The 17,389-nt window shown below is 38.4% G+C and overlaps 1 protein-coding gene across 3 annotated transcripts in view; it reads left to right on the top strand.

Moving 5' to 3' along the window:
- Positions 1-17,389, top strand: part of il1rapl1a (interleukin 1 receptor accessory protein-like 1a) — a 105,873-nt gene that overhangs the window by 49,915 nt on the left and 38,569 nt on the right. For all 3 annotated transcript variants that reach the window (XM_077216502.1, XM_077216501.1, XM_077216503.1), the window contains 3 exons: positions 4,408-4,594; positions 5,242-5,395; positions 16,287-16,361. In XM_077216502.1, the coding sequence (XP_077072617.1) occupies positions 4,408-4,594; positions 5,242-5,395; positions 16,287-16,361 (416 nt within the window). The remainder of the gene's footprint in view (positions 1-4,407; positions 4,595-5,241; positions 5,396-16,286; positions 16,362-17,389) is intronic.

The raw sequence follows: 17,389 nt of genomic DNA, 5'->3' as shown, positions 1-17,389 counted from the left end.
GGTCCTCTGAGCTGGGAGGAGTACACTCTTTTTGGTTTTTGAGCAGCAACCCCAACCTCCTTATGTGGGACAGAACGACATCACGATGTTGAACTGCCAAAAGCTCGGACTGAGCTAAAATCAACCAATTGTCGATATAATTTAATATGCGAATGCCCTGGAATCTCAGAGGAGCCAGAGCTGCATCACGCATATTGTAAAAGCTGCGGGGTGATAACCTAGGCCGTATGGAAGAACCCGATACTGGTATGCTTCGCCCCTGAAAGCAAACCTCAGGAACCTCCTGTGATGAGGATGGATAGATAAGTAAGCGTCCTTTAAGTCTATTGTGACAAACCAGTCCTCGGACTGAGTCTGTGACACAATCATATTTAGCGTACTTTGAACTTAAGATTCTGAAACCTGCTGTTTAATTGATGCAGGTCTAGAGTAGGACGCAACCCCTAATCCTCTTTTGGAACAATGAAGTAATGGCAGTAAAACCCTGACTGTCTGCCCGGAGGAGGAACCCCTTCTACAGCTCCTTTTGCAGAAGTGTCAGTACTTCCTGCTCCATAACCAAAGCCTGCTCGGGGTCCACCACAGTGAGGAGGACCCCTAGAAATCTGGGCGGACAAGAACCGAATTCTGAACCCTTTTCTACAGTGTGCAGGACCCACCGAGAAATATGTGGCAGTAGTTTCCACGCTGCCAGAAATTCTACTAGGGGAACCAGTCTCTCAAGACTGGCCTCTGAATTTGTTCTCCGAGGAGAAACGATTTCTCAAAACCATCCCTACTCCGGAGGGGACCACCCTTTAGAAGCCTGATAGCCTCGGCGTCAGGGCTTCCTATTTGTCCAAGCTTTTTTAGAGATAAAATAGTCCTCAGATCTTGCATATCTCTAACTGGCTAGACTGCATCCGCCACCCAAGTCCCCCTCGATTGTGGAGGAGCCCAAATGGTGATGCTCGTTTTGCACTCTGTGCTGCGAGGAGCTTAGTAGACCGAGACTGCTCCGCCCAGCAGTCTCAGGAACATTAGATTGGTGAGGAAAAAACCTCTGGAACGCCGCTGAATGGTTTATTTCTTAGTTTTTTGAAAGCGGAGCGTCCAGAAGAACAGACATAATTTTCTCTTATTTTTCTTTATTTTTAAATCAGAAAAACGTATATATATATATATATATATACACATATCACTCCGTGGCCACCAGCAGGAAAACAACCGAACTGGCCGTGCTGCGACCCTCCTCAGAGAGTCGCCCCCCAGAGGACGTAGAGGAGAAACGACGAGGAGGCTGAGATACAGAGTTTTTCTGTTTTTAGATATATTTCATCTAATAAACTCTTTTTATTTTCAGTATCATAATGTTCAGCTGGCCAGAAAATATTTAACTAGCAACAGCACTAGATAAACCTCCTTTTAAAGCTCCTCTTTATTCAACAGAGTTATGAGCTAACTTATTTATTCATTTATTGAAAACTCAAACATCTGCCTTTTTCTTAATATCTTTATTTGTTTTGTTCTCTTTTTCTAAACAAAACACTAACGATAGCAATTCCTCGGAACTGGAAATCGCCAGCACTGGATCTGGCAGGTGAAAGCTGAGATAGGGCAGGAACCGTCCCAACCCCCGCTGTCAGATCCGTTTGCGAACCCCAAAATGCGAGTCGCCGCCGTGCATCGGCAACAGCGGGACCCGCGCGGGGAGCGCGAACGGAACTGTCCTCCTCGAAGAACGCCCGGCAGGAGCGGAGCGTCCTCATGGACAGCTTTTCGCAATGCTCACAGTCAGTCCCATCAAGAACTGACTGTGGCATACTCCACTCCCAAAAAGTAACAAAAAGCTGATGTGTGTGTCCCCACCCGTGATGTAACGTGGGCAGGGAATAACACAAAGCTGCTTGCTCTCTTTTGCCACAATATATATATATATTGCAACTTGACAGACAACAATAAATATGACAAGGACAGAATACACAGATCGCTTGCTGAAGGCACAGAAGCTGTCGCGGTCTGATTTCAGGGTTGCTTTATAGTTTCCTGGTCGATGACGTCACCCGCCTATGACGTCTCGCTCTTCCATTGGACTGATTATACACGTGCTTCACCGGCGCAATCACGCAGAGCGTTCCCACCGCGTCTCAACGCAGCTCGAGTTCCCTTGAAAGGGATCAAACTTTGTTGCATTATTTTCCTGTTATGACTGTTAATTTGTATTGTTAAAACTTAAAAGCGCTATATAAATAAAGGTGACTTGACTGGCCTGGCATGCATAATACTGAGTTTTCAGTAGTTTACGTGGATCCGTGTGAAAATACGTGAAAATGCAAAGAAAAAAAACATTTTTTAGTACGTCACTGTCGTGTAAACATGCCCTTAGAGCAACATGAGGTTGAGTAAATGATGACAGAATATTAATTTTTAAGTGAACTATCCTTTTAAATAAATATACATTGCATTCAATACTTAAAGGTATTGGTAAAAAAAAAGTCCAATCTAATTTTAAATACTGTTTTTTTATTTTGTATTTGTCAGCAAGAGTGATAACTATAAATATAACTATAATGATAACTATATAAGTGTCCACAGCAACAGACAATAATCCTCTGTTTATCAAGTCCTCGGTGCAGTTATGTCGGATGAATCCTGTTTGGCTGTTTTAATCATTCATCAGCTAGAAAATCTTTCTAAAAGTGATTCCAACAATATTTTTCCTCGTTGGGGTGTGGACTTCCCTATTTTCACTGTATTAGAACAAGTATTCAAACTTATAGTTATAGTCATTGTTATAGTTATCGCCCTCGTAAACAGCCCTTGTATGTAAGCTTTAATATTTTAATCTTAAAATTTCTCCTTACTGCCTTTTCACATCAGTAATTCAATTTTGATGATTTATATTTTAGTCAGTATGATTTTGTTAGTATGCACAGCTACTTTAGAATAGTGACAATGGAGAAAAAACAGTTTTTGTCAGCATATTGTTGAGATTAGAGCATTTACCAGCAATGAATAAAAGCCTAAAGCCTAACTAGCCAAACATTGATCCCCTAGAAACCAATTAATTGTCACTAGTTGTCACTTATGAGATTCCAGTCCAGTTAGGATGCTGCCTAAGAAAGAGGCTGCCTGTGTAGGCTTTTTTATTAAGAGAACCCAGTTAACAACAGGAAATAGAGTTGTTGTTGTTGTGTTCTTTTCCTCTGAGGCTTTCTTTGAGCTGATTAAACCATAAACAATAGTTTTCAGCAACACACCGACAGGAGAGAGCAGATATTTTAGTATTCTTTTTAGGTTTATAGGGTGATAAAACAAGACTCTGCTGACATGTGCGGGGTGTCTGAAAATAGTGAGTGTGTAAAAATAGTCTTTGCTATACGGTTAATAGGGCACAAAGAGAGCTTATAGGTACTTTTTATATTTTTGGGTTCATTTGTTTATGCATTTTACGAAAGACAAGTGCATTGCAGGTTGCCGCCCCAAGCACACTGTAACCATGGTAACCCGGTAGGAGGTGTGAGGTCATTACACTGAAAAGGTCAAATTTCACAAATCTTATCAGCAGCTATTAAACTCAAAGCCCTTTGACAAAACAAACACTAATACACTTTTAATGGAGACACATCATTGTAGAGAGGTGTTTGTTGACATGAAATGCTTCTTAGTTACAGAGTGTGTATATTGGCGTGTATGCATCTGAATATGTGTTTGGAGCTGTGTAATTACTTTGACTTTGAATTTAATGCAAACAAAATGCAGGGTCATATAATGAGAAATATTGTTTTTTAATAAATAAATAAATGCTCATTGTACTATGAAAACATACTGTAATTTTTATAACTCAATAATGTCTCATTCCATACTTTCACATCTTTGATAGAAGTCTGCAGAAAAAAACAAAACAAATCTAGTTTAATTCTAAGGGTCAAAGAGAGGGTGGAAATAAATTTTGACGTGTTTTTCTTATGAAAAACATTAACGAACATTATAAGTGAACAAATGTAAAGTGCTAAAAAAATTATGAAAGGACCCTTTAAAACCGTTGAGAAAACATTTTCTATTCATTTGGTTCTCATATTCCGTCAGTAAAACGCTAATTTATTTGTAGCCCCACATGAAAATTGCAGACAAATTGTGTTCCTTCGTGGTCAAATTACATCTATCATGGTTGAATAAACATTTATACAAGAATAAAACCTGATTTAATTTGTTAGTGTATAGGATCTGTGAGATAACACATTTAATGTCTCTGGGTGAGTATGTGTTAATCTAATTGCAGAAAGCAGTTTTTATACTCTGTCTGTGTGTGTGTGTGTGTGTGTGTGTGTGTGTGTGTGTGTGTGTGTGTGTGTGTGTGTGTGTGTGTGTGTGTGTGTGTGTGTGTGTGTGTGTGTGTGTGTGTGTGTGTGTGTGTGTGTGTTACAGGAATTCCACGTTTTGTATGAAGGTGTCTATGACTCTATTGGTTGCCGATAATGACACAGCAGGATGTTATAACTCAAAACTGCGCTACACTGAGAAAGGAGAACTGGGAAAGAGTAAAGACATCTCCTGTCCTGATATCCAGGATTACGTTCAGCCTGGGGAAAAACCGCAGATAACGTGGTACAAGGTACGGTGTGAGATACTCTGAGGTGAATTCACTAAACAGTTGCGCCATTCAGTGCACAAACAGCATCTTAATAACAAACCACCTGCGATCCAGCGTCATGGCACCTGTCCCCTGAATTAAATTAAGCCATTGTCATTCTTTTCAGTGCAAACACACCTAATTTTTATGTAAATTAGGGTAATTATACTTTGTCTTATTCACAAAAGTTAGTGCTATTTGCCTAGGGCAATTAACAATCTGCTTTTACCGCACATTCAAAGCCATAAACAGAAAATTATTTAAAAGAGAGTGTTTGTGTACATTTTCTATCTATCATGGTAGCAGTAATTCATCAAATGATGATCAAATTAGCATAATAAAATAGAGTCGAGTGCACTTTCTGCATTTTAAAGAGCCAATTCGGGTGTCTGGATCGCTGCATTGTGACCCGCAAAATCAAGAAATTGTGTTTAGCACTGATTTTTGTGGGGCGTGTTTGTGTCATTACTTGATTTGCTTGCTGTCGGCAAGCACAGTTATTCTTATTGAATTCCCCTCTGAGTTTTTTCATTATGACAATATACAAATGTGTATACACATGCAATATGGTGCAGTCTCTTTGTTTCTATATAGTTTTTCTCTATTTCTCTTTGCCTGCGGGTGTGCAGGAGTGTAATGTGCAGCAGTGGAGGAGCAGCGTGCTACAGACCGCAGACTTGCTCTCCATACAGGAAGTGAGGGAGGATGACATCGGCAACTACACTTGTGAGCTGGTTTTCGGAGGCTTCCTGGTGCGGAGGACGACCTATTTGAGCGTGACAGGTAGTAACGTGTGACGACTCTTCAGTGTGTGCGAGCACTTGCTGTGATAGTCTTGCTGAGAGAGGTCGGTTGTTTTTTGGAGCGTATGGTATTATTTTGTTTATATTTTTTTGCTTCTTTTTTGGTTTCAGGCACACTCACTGTGTCATGCTTTTGTTAACAATGACTTTGGTGTATGTATCATTAATGTACAAGTTTTCAGTCAATACAACCTTTCAGTCTATTCTTCACGCAAAGTTATCATATGATTTCAGAAGACTCAAAATATAGTACGTGAGTCATATAGACTGCTTTTTTGAGCTTGATGATAGACAAAGTCATCATCCCTCATTTATATCCTTTTATGTTTCACGGATTTAAAAAAAATCATACAGTTTAGAATGAGAGTGCTTGAACCATTTCTTTCATTTTTGTTTTTTTAATTTATTTTTAAAAGACATTTTCTGTAATTGAATGTATTGTAGATGTATTTTTGTAACACAGACCGAATACAGAAAATCACAGGACAGTGTAAGATAGTGACAAAAAAAGTTTTTCGTTCATTAGTGTTCATTAGTGTAGTTATTCACTATTCAACAAACGCAAACACTAATCAATAAACTTCTGTATGTACCTCGTCCCGCATTTTATGATACACTTTAAAACATATTCTATTAAATTTAAAGTAAAAAAATGGCTGCTGTGATTGCAAGAAATTCAACATGTGATATACAGTGAAAATGTTTCAGGTATTACAGGATGGCTTATAGGTGTCTGTATATTTTACAACTTATAACTATATTTCATTAAGTTATATAATGTTAATATATTAGAATCTGCTTTGTACTGCAATATGTACTGATAACCACCATAATGATACAGGTTGTACATTAGAAAGCCACATGCGGAATCAGGGTTCATCGTAAATGGCTTGTCCATAAAACATGGACAACCATACGAAACATTACACATATACACACATGACACTAAAATAATTCAATAATTAACTAAATAACAAAGTGTTACACAAAACAACCTAATGCACAATACTGGCATAAACTGTACTGTTGAACATCTGAAACTGTCCTTTTACTGTTTTTCACTGTAAATTATATGGGAATTCATAGTTTTTACTTGCAAAAAACATGCATTTGACTGTATTTTACAGTATAACGTGATGTTAAACCATTTAAAATTTCACAGTTAATGGTAAGATATCTTTAAAGTGTTTTTCTGTAAATATTACAGACATTTAATACAGTGTATAGATAAAATAGGCGAAAAGTGTTTTGTGCAGACTTGCACTAGGCATGCAAAATAGCATTTAGTGCCACTGAAATTATACACTGCAGTTTTTTAAATAATGTGTATACAGTAACCAGGGTCTTTTAGTGGTTAATGAAAACACAGCCATTTTTTATTATTTTTCATAGGCTTTTGGCCTTTAGGATAGTCAAGAGAGACAATGAAGAAGAATGAGATTGAGTTTTGACACAAGGCCAGACCTGCTTTCCCGTGAGCACAACTGTTCATATGTGTCGTGAGCATGTGCTCTTCCCACTACACACATTTGACCTCTATTACCGCTCTACACTCACAGTAACAGAGATAGAGAGAGAGATATAGAATGACATTTATACAGACACAACTCTAAGCCGGCAGTGGAAAGGTCATTTTCATCTATATTTTTACGTTTAAACATCTCTGCCTACGATTAAACATATTGTTATTGGCCCCTTGTGGATTCTGTCCTTTCTGCCACTATAGCAGGTCAATAAAACGGCACATACAGGTGAAAAGAGGTCAAATGTTATTCTCTCTTCCTTCCTAAACCCTGATTCAGTTGAAACCTATTAAAACACTTTGCGCTGCTTTTCCCGTGCTCATTTAAAGCCTATTTTAGGATGGCATTAGACTCTCAGGGATGATTTCCTGAATGGAACTTATAGTCCAGGACAGCAAATGATTCTCAACGGAAAAACCACCATTAACATTAAAATTTAGTCCGTAGATCGATTTAACCCTCGTCATGGAGACAGAGTTTTGATGTTAGGAGTCGTATAGCAGTTACAGCAGAATCAAAGCACTATAGCTCAATTTGTTTTGAGTTGGTTACAGTAGTACGCCTCTATAATTGCTACAGAAACTTGCCTCGATGGTACATCTCTGCAGCGGGTTATCTGGTGGAGCTGCCTGTGTGCCCGAGGGAGGAAGTTAGCGGAAGAACACAGAATCATTTTCTTGTTTTTGAGTACTTACAGACAGTCTATTACTGCGGACATGGTTTTCGACAACAACGATTGGAGCGGTGGGTTTTTTTGTGCCTTTTTGTGCACGTGGATTTCTGAAAATTTGAAGCGTGAAACTGACCTACAAAAATACACACCCAATGATGTGAATCAGTGCAATTGTACATCCTCTCTCGAGGCAGAGGGCCAAAAATGTGTTTAAACAGTTAATCATGCACGTTGCACACACAAACAGAGATAAAATTACTTTCTGTGTGAGCTGTATGTGTGCATTTGTGTGTGAACTGCATATTAGTCATAGAAACTGATTATTATAGTAATAGGAGAGAGAAATAATTCAGGCTGGTTTTTAACAGGGAATAAGTTTCCTTTCAGTACACTACCGTAGTCCTATGATATATCTGAAGGACACAGGAGCGTCATGCTCTTGTAGAGTCTGATGTCCTGCACGTTGACCTGGCTGGTCTGCTGCCCTCTTTCTCACCCAGTGATTCATCATGCTTTGCCTGTATTGGAGAAAACAAGATAATGTTACAAAGACAGACAAAAAAAGAAAAAGGGCTGAATGTGTTTTTATATTAGATAAATGGCAACAGAGAATATAAAATCATTAGAAATGGTTGAGGTGCTCAGTAATGAATACAAGCATCAGATTTTTTTGAAATAATGAACACTTAATGGGACAAATCATATTTGTTTTTATATCACTTCATTATATAAGAAGTCAAATCATGTGGGGGAAAATGTCTCTGAAACCAGCAGTTTGTGAGGGAACAGTATATATGTGTGTGTGTGTGTGTGTGTGTGTGTGTGTGTGTGTGTGTGCGTGCTTGCGTGCGTGCGTGCGTGCGTGCGTCTGTGTGTGTATAATTTCCCTTACAATATATAAAAAAAATATATATGCCGTCGTTATATATTATGCCCAATTTTTTTTCTAGCACCATTGAGTTTATCATAACTACCATGAAAATGAATTATTCATAATTCAGGTCATTCATTATTATTTTATTTTACTTCAACTTTTGCTTTGAGCATCCCTTAATAACCACAGGTCATATAAAATGCTGTTTTTACATATTAAAGTTGGTATCATGTCTCAATAAATGAATACTTTTAAAAGAACAGGAATGTCCTTGAAACTATCAGACATTTCTTCTAGAAAAGTAATCACAAATCTTTAATATTTTGATTATTTGCCATAGACAGCAATGTGATTAAAATGGAGATCAAATTGAGGCTATTACACAAGATACCTGCTTCTCAGAATTTTTTTTTCTCCAGAGAAAAAACAAAACCCCTAGTTATCTCTCATTTGTATTGTTTTTTTTTTTTTTCTGCCAAGGAATTTTAGAATAATTTTAGAAGAGGTGTCCAGCTTCCGGATGCAGAGCTGTGTGTTGTTGCGCTTGCTGGAAAACAGTTTCCAAAAGTAGCTTGCATTTCCTATTGCTATTTTAGTACAGACAATGTGGTTTCCATGGACACTTGCGTGGTGTCCATGCCAACGGCAGGTTTGGAGCAGTGTAAGCGTGTGCGCCCAGGAGGGTCTTGCGACAGAGTGTTCCAGGGACAATGCCAACCTTCCTTTACCTCTCCCACCTGTACCGACTTGTGCTCTTCCCACGGTATCTCTATGGAAACGGTCAGGCGAGGACAGTCGCTCAGATTCGATCCAGTCGCCCATAGATGACGAAGGGTTTGTGGGTACTCTAGCCTGCAGGGGAAGCGTTGCTGAGTGGAAGGGTAGGTATTAAATGGTTACAAAATGATACACGGGTAAGAGAGTGTTTTGTTTGTTTATCCATTGATCTCCGTGTTGATTGGAGCCCTGTTGTCTTGAAATCCCCTTTAGTGCATTGGGGCTGCGATAGCACGTTCTTTACACATGCTCCCAACACCTTGCATCTGTCAAGTCTAATCAGGACAAGATAAGTGTGTGTGTGTGTGTGTGTGTTTTGTGCAAATGTCGGTGTGTGTGTGTGTGTGTGTTGTGTGCACATGTGCCCGTAATCAGTAGAGAGTTATGTAATCATATTTAATTAAGGAATAATTACAGATGCCGCTAAGTGAGAGTGCGACAACTTAACTCTCTCTTAGTCGCCCAATAATGCACACACATTTTTCTGCATGTTGGGGAATTTCCAACACTGCTACTGTTTTTATGTTGTTATGTTATTTACACACAGGGGCATAGCTAGTATTTTTAAGTATGAATCCACTTTATTTTATCCTAATAGGATAAAATATTTATTATTTATATTTATTATATTATAAATCTAATATTTATTTTTAATTTAGGTTGCAGGACCACAGTGTCGTGTGTTGTTGTTCATCTGAGGTTGTATTTACCTAATTTTAAGACCTTCTAACCACCAGATAATTTTTTTATGTCCTTCTACGTAAAACTGTAGAAATCTTTTACCCAATCAGCTTACGACCTTGCACACGCACACGGCAGTAACACACATTCCACCTTTTTTATATTCCACTCCAGTAGTTCTTCCCCTCAGAGCTTACTTTTATCTCACAGTTTATTTCTCAAGGACATCTGAACAGGAATAATGCATAGCATGAAAATCTCTGTCATCACTGAAAATAGAGTCAGATATTTTGAATGCTCTACAAAAGTGAATCGTATCCAGCGCAGTGTGCTGCAGTGATCGCAATGAATACATTCTCGTGTTCTCCCAAGCATCAAATCTGCCCTAGTTTTGCCTGCGAACCGTGCTCTCTGGCTAATGCTAGGACACTTTTGCCGGCTAAAGTTCACACAAGGTTTATCTTGTAGTTTAAGCCGCAGCTAAGTAAAATGCTGTTAGGTGTGGGTTACATCTGTGTTCTAGAAAAGGTTCTCAGACCGTTTAAGGTGCGTGTTTTTGATTAGCTGTTCCCTTGTTTTGGGTTTATATGTAATGGAAAAATTGTGTTTCAGCAGTCAGAGGGGCATGTGAATTATTTACCCTACACTGCACAAAGAGTTATGCAATATGAACTATGACAGAGAGATTAAAAATAACTGTCTGGTTCCTACATCAGAATCAGAGGCGTTTTAAACAAAAATAGGCAAAATTAAAAAAAAATGCCACAAAAGATTTATTTCTTAATATTAACTGAAATAGTATTTATTGTATAGCAGTGCTCCACAAATCTGCATGAATGGTTCAAACTAGAGAAAATGTACCAACAAATTACAAAGTGAATTATTCGCCCACTCAGACGACATCCCTTTCTGTTAGGTTAACATCAACATAGAATTAAAATGATGAACTATAAATGAGACTTGTTTTAGGGACTTATCTCTTACCACTTATCTCTGTTAAATTAAAACTGCACGTCTGTGTGCGATCATTATGAAACCTTTGGTGTTTTCAGAGAATTTGTTGACTGATGATCCAAAAAGAAGATGACCGTTAATAACAATAGCCAAACAACATTTAGTAGTAACAAAATAGAAAGTTCAAAAGAACAGCATTTTTATGAAGTAGAATTTAATATTTTATAAGTAGTATTTTTTTTATTTGAACTGTAGTGTATATCAATAATATTATCAAATAATTTATTATATTTTTTTTATTTAATAATAGTAATAATTAATTAAATTATAATTATAATAATTCATATTGATAATATTGATAATATTAATATTGCCTCATTCCAATTATCTAAAAAAAATATACAATTTAAGTGTGCATGTGTGAGTCTACAGTGGCCCTCAAAACTATTTAACCACTTAAAGCCATACTATGACACAACAATTTTAATGGAGCTGTAGAGTCAGTTTTACACAGGTTCCTCAAGTGATGCTGTGTCCCATTCAGTTCGTAAAATCAGAATGTCCAGATTCAGAACGTGCCTGGAAAAGTGCAATAGAGCAACACTCCAATTCAGACTTCCAACTTGGAAACATGCATCTAATGCATAGACGTTTATACATTTTTAAGTGCGTGCGTGCGTGCGTGCGTGCGTGCGTGCGTGTTTGTGTGTGTGTGTGTGTTGGTGAAAAAGAGTTGTGAACCTCAGAGGGATCCTGCGCTATCACGCCTCTCCTACTCGCAGTCTGTCAATATATCAGTCTCAAACTCTGTGAACTCATCTCACACGCAGAAGCTACTCTACGGATGTGTGTGAGTGTGTGTGAAAGAGGACGATAACACACAAACAGAGCATGAAGGAATTTAAAAGCGGACTGATTCTTGTAGTTTTTTCTGGGTTGTAGCTTCCCCCCTGCTGAGTGTAACCAGTCTCCCCACAGTGCTGGCTTGAGTGTTTTTATTTCTCTCCTCTTCTGCATCACGCTATCCTTCCGTCACACTCATCCCTTGCTTCTAAGCCAACCCACATTTCCACTCTATCTCTCTCTTTTCATCTCTCTCTCTGTGTTCTCCTCTCTCAGGGACGGATTCACTAAACAGTTGCGCCTTTTTTGCATCCTGTATTTTAATGCAAAAAATAGCTACTTATTTACTAACTATCACAATCAGGTTTAACTATGCTGATGCTTTTTAGTGCAAAGACCTCCTTTATCTGAATTCAGCACGGATTTTGTGGACGTTAGTGAATTGGGCGCTCAAACAATGCAGACAGTGTTCGCAAATAAATGGTGCTGTCAGTGGCCCCAATTCAATCTTAGTGAATTCTCCTCTCTGTCTTTTTACTTTAAGACATGGAGACGATAGCATCTTCATATTGAGGGTGTTTGTCATGGTTGTGGGTTCGAGTCGTGGTGACACTACATTGCTCATTGCTTAGATTAGCTGTGTAATTGTTCTACCAGACAGCAAGCAATTTGTATGGTGACTCATCCTCTCTCTCTTTCTCGCCTTCTCTCTTTCTCTCGTCCTCTCAATCTCTGCATGTCCTCAAGCTGCGTTTAAAGCATGTTATGATTGTTACAGTCTTGACAGGCTCATTAAAGACTCTCATATTCTCAAAAACAAATTATTTTAAAGGAATAGTTCACCCTAAAATTAAAAATGAGTTTTCATCATTTTCTCACCCCCATGTTGTTTCAAACTCATATGACTGACTTTCTTCCATGGAACACAAAAGGATTATTCTGAAGGTTGTGCTGGCTCTATTTTCCATGCAGTTACAATGAAGGTCACAAGCTTAAATTAAGTACCACAAAAGTGGTCTATAAGATTCGTGAGCTGTATTACAACTCTTCTGAAGTCATTTGTTGGCTTTGTGAAGAAGAAACAATCCAAAATCGACGTTGTAATTCACTTCACCTTATAAGCACTGAAACCAGTCATAAGCTTTATTCGGACGGTAATAGTTTACCCCCATCACCCAAATAAAAATTCCCAGCTGAATTACCGACCATTTATTTGACAAATACCAAGGTTGGTAATTTATTTGCTGTCCGAAAACCACATCTCTGCCTTTATTAAAATAAATAAATCTCCATTTTGACCACTGCGTGTTAAAAGTACTTTTATTTCTGAATTTATTTTACTAGTCAACCCAGTAGATGGGTCAAAACTAAGGGGCTGCATTAATATTTCTGCTAATTAATTTACATATTTTTAAAATTACATCTATTATCACTGTCTAAATGTGTTTAAGGGATAGCTCACCCAAAAATGGGTGTCAATATTGTCATTACTTAAACAACTTGAGGGTGAGTAAATAAGGACTGCCCGATGGCTCGGAGTCAGTGTGAACGACGCTCATGACAAGTCGACGGAGCTGTCACTTGCCCGGTCCGGCCAGTGCTGTATGGTAGGGGGGTGATATATATATATATATAGCCTATATATCGTCTATGATATTGTAATTGTTGATTTAACGATCTGACATTATCGAGTATGCCCCTCTCATTACAAAAACCAAACAAAAACACACCTATTGAGTGCACGCAAACACTAGGAATGTCTGGTAGATTAGAATAGAGCGCGTGCATAGTGTAGGCCTTTGCTTTTACGGCGTGATTTAGTCAATTAAATTTATTTAGAATGCTCCCAGATTCAAGATAAGGGGCCTGTATGTCTTATATTTTTATATCATTTAATAAACAATATTACACGAAGAGCGCAGTTTTTCTCCAAATATCAGCATGAATATATTGTGCTATGAAAATAGTTCCAAACAAAGTCCACAGCACTGATTTGCGTCTTTGAGCAACACACAACGGTGTATCTTTACTGAATGAATCAGCTTTTCCAACAAATCAGCTGAATCAATGATTCAATGACTCACTCATTAAGACACTAAGGGCCCTATTTTAACGATCTGAAACGCAACTGTCAAAGCGCAAAGCGCAAGTAACTTTGTGGGCGGATCACGGCGCTGTTGCTATTTTCCCGGCGGGATAAATGCCTCTTGCGCCTGGTGCAAATCTAAAAGGGGTTGGTCTGGAGTAGCTTCATTATTCATAGGTGTGGTTTGGGCGTAACGGGAAACAAACCAATAAGAGCTTTATATCACATTCCCTTTAAGAGCATGATGAACGAGGTGCGCTTGTTCCATGGCGCAATACTGTTATAACGGCGCATTTACCTGGCGCGCTTCAGAATCGGTTCTCAGCCGAGGAGATCGATGTTCTCGCCAGGGCCGTAAAAGAAAGAGAAGTGACATTGGGGTTGGGACAAACCCACCCAAATTAGCTTCGGTTAAACATGCATATAATAATTTGGGTAAATGTGTAAGCTTTATGCCTATTTCCCCCATCGACATGGAAACAACAATGATTTCCCTCGTGTTTTAATATTTTTCCTACTTAATAATGTATAATTTGCAGAAAGTTAAATGCATCTGTGTAGATGAGAGAATCATCTACAGTGTATGCGCGTTGTTCACACTGTGTATTATGGCCAAGCATGCGCGATTAAAATAGCATCTGAATGTACGCACAACGTGCCATTGACTTTAGACTAGGTTTTTTCTGGTCAGTTGCGCAATTGTTTTATAGAACAGCAAAATAATATGAGGGAAAGTTTGCGCCGGAACACGCCTCCTCTTTGCGCTGAACCACCCCGGGGAGCGCAAGTGTATTTCTTAGTTAACCGACGTGTGTCTGTGGAGGGAAAAGTCCGCTTTGCGCGGGTGCAAAATAGGAATGATACATGCGTCAGTGTACAAAGTCATTTGCGCCGGGTGCAAGATAGGGCCCATAAGCTACCTTAACGAATGAATCAGCCGTTTGAATGAATCGGTTGAATCTCAATGACTCACTCATTTACAGTGACTTGCTGCCACCTCCAGGCGGGTTTAATTTCACATTTAAATTATCTTTTCATTTTTTAAATAATTTCAAATAACATATTTAACGTTTTATATGTTCAACATTTCAAAACATTGTTTATGCATCTTTAACTGCACTTTAAAAAGGTTGATCTATAGTTACATAGTTACATTAGATTACAATTCCTCCACCTGAAAATCTCCTGTGAAACCTACATGAAAAACCTGGAAAGCACCGTTTATTTAATTTATATGTTTGTTCTGATGTATTTATTTGTGCGATTGCTTGTAATTTGACTATTTGTTCCCATTTTATTACTTACTGTTTAAATGAGTTAATCTAGTAGCTTTTGGTGTCATAAACTTATTTATTATGGTTACATGTATCAAAAATAACGAGAACAATACTAGGCTTGTTTTATAGGCCCATTTTATTTTATTTTACTTTTGTTTTTGTTGTGGGGCCATTGAAAATGTTGGCAGGGCATGTAAAAATTTCAACCACTGGCCCGACTTTCAGTAGAAAACATCCTTAGCGTTGTTGAGCCTTGAAGTAATGACAAAATGTTCATGTTTTGGGTGAACTATCCCCATAACATATTAGATTATCCAAAATTAAGCATTACCAGGTGACAATTTGTTATTTAATGGGGTTTTTTTTTAGCTTAAAACTAAATTGTGATGTACACTGTTACCATGATACTGGTTTTCTCATAATGTGATTTAAGTCACTCCATCTTAAGGTTCTAATGTGTCCTTTTCCCTTATAACTTTAAAAGGGAAATGTGCTGCATGGGTCAACAGTGAGATGTGTATATTCTGGAAGCATAATTCATTAATTTGCTGTTTGCTATCCGTCAGTCACCCGGAATAATCCGTCGGGAGGGGCCAGTGCGCTTTCCTCCGCCGAGTGAAAATTGGATTTTGGATGAGCGATCGCGCGGCTTAAACTTCCACCAGCTCGCTGTCTATTAAGTACACCCCCCACATCAGGCACACACACACTCATAGCCCATAACCAATCTGGAGCTGCGACAAACACACAAATATACATCCTCGAGTTTTAAGAGTTACATAAAGCAGAATGCAAACACACACGTATGCAGTGGCATGGTGCGTGTAGTATTACCTACAGTAATCCTGTGCTTGGGAAAAGCCAACTGAACAAACACAGTCAGCATAATCACCAGAGAGAAAGACACGTACACACCTCTGACTCGAAGGAAATGAGCTGGAATTTGGAGTATCATGCCCACATGGGGAGAGGAAGATCTGGAGAGAGAGAAGGATGTGGGGAGGATTGATTTATGGGGGAGGGGTGGGACTGGACCAAGACAATTCTCACTGAGATCTTGATGTGAGATGCTGGAGTTTACTCATCCAATCACGAACGTGTGGGCAGAGAGAGGGAGAGAGTGTGTGCTTCATCAGAGGTGCTTGATGTCACTTAGTAAAATAACGCTCTGTGTTTGTTTCAGCTCCTCTGACTGAAGAGCCCCCCAGGATTCTGTTTCCCTCTGAAAACAAGCTTCTCGCCATGGATGTGCAGCTCGGTAAGAACAGCTTCTGTGGGGGGGGGGGGGGGGGGGGGGGGGGGGGGGGGGGTTGGTTGTTCGCAAAGGCATGTGCTATTTTTGAAAGAACATAGTATGTAATATATTCACTGTGCACAGTACGCAAATTTTCTGAACGCATGGTTACCCGAATGACCTACTACATTTGTAAAAATATGCAGTATAGAACCAGAGCACATTGCATGGAATATTGTATCCCATGATGCATTGCACTTGACTTGACCTTTTATTTCCAGGGTGACAAAAAAAACTGGAGGCGATATCAATCATGTTTTTTTTTTTCTAATTGTCTGGTTGATTCTTTTTTTGTTGTTGTTGATGGGTCTGCTAAAAAATTTGCACAAACCTGAATTAAAAATGAACAAAAATAACTATTTGTTTCCGAGATGCTGACTGGAATGCTTGCTGAATTAAACAAATTCAAACAGTTGCACCATTTTAGCCAACGTGTTTCTGAATGAAATGCTGGGTCTGCTTGTCACATCACTCACTTCTCAAAATAACCAGGGCATCTTGAGGGGGCACCAGTGACGCATGGTGCTTCTTCTTCTGTCAAGTGCTATAGACTTTATCAGTGTACTCTACCATTCAAACGTTTGGGCTCTGTAATATTTTTTAAATATTTTGGAAAGAAATCTCTTATGCTATTTGATCAAATATACAGTAAAAATGGTAATATTGCAATTAAAGTGTTAAACAATAGTTTTCGGTTTTAATATATTTTAAAATGTAATTTATTCCTGTGATGGAATAGCTGAATTTTCAGCATCATTACTCCAGTTGTCAGTGGCACATGATCCTTCAGAAATCATTCTAATATGCTAATTCAATACTCAAGAAACATTTCTTATTTTTCAAATTACATGTTAAAACCATTTGTGCTGCTTAAAGGTTTTGAGGAAACAGTGTTACAATTCTTTTTAGGATTTTTTTGATAAATTTAAAGATTAAAAGAACAGCATTTATTTTAAATATAAACCTTTTGTAACATTTTAAATGTATTTTCT

Source organism: Siphateles boraxobius, unplaced genomic scaffold (genome assembly GCF_051911475.1).
Source record: "Siphateles boraxobius isolate OS27281-9 unplaced genomic scaffold, OSU_SipBor_1 7, whole genome shotgun sequence".
NCBI classification, from domain to species: Eukaryota; Metazoa; Chordata; class Actinopteri; order Cypriniformes; family Leuciscidae; genus Siphateles; species Siphateles boraxobius.
Note: the sequence above shows the minus strand (reverse complement) of the source record. Positions and strands in the feature narration are given on the sequence as shown.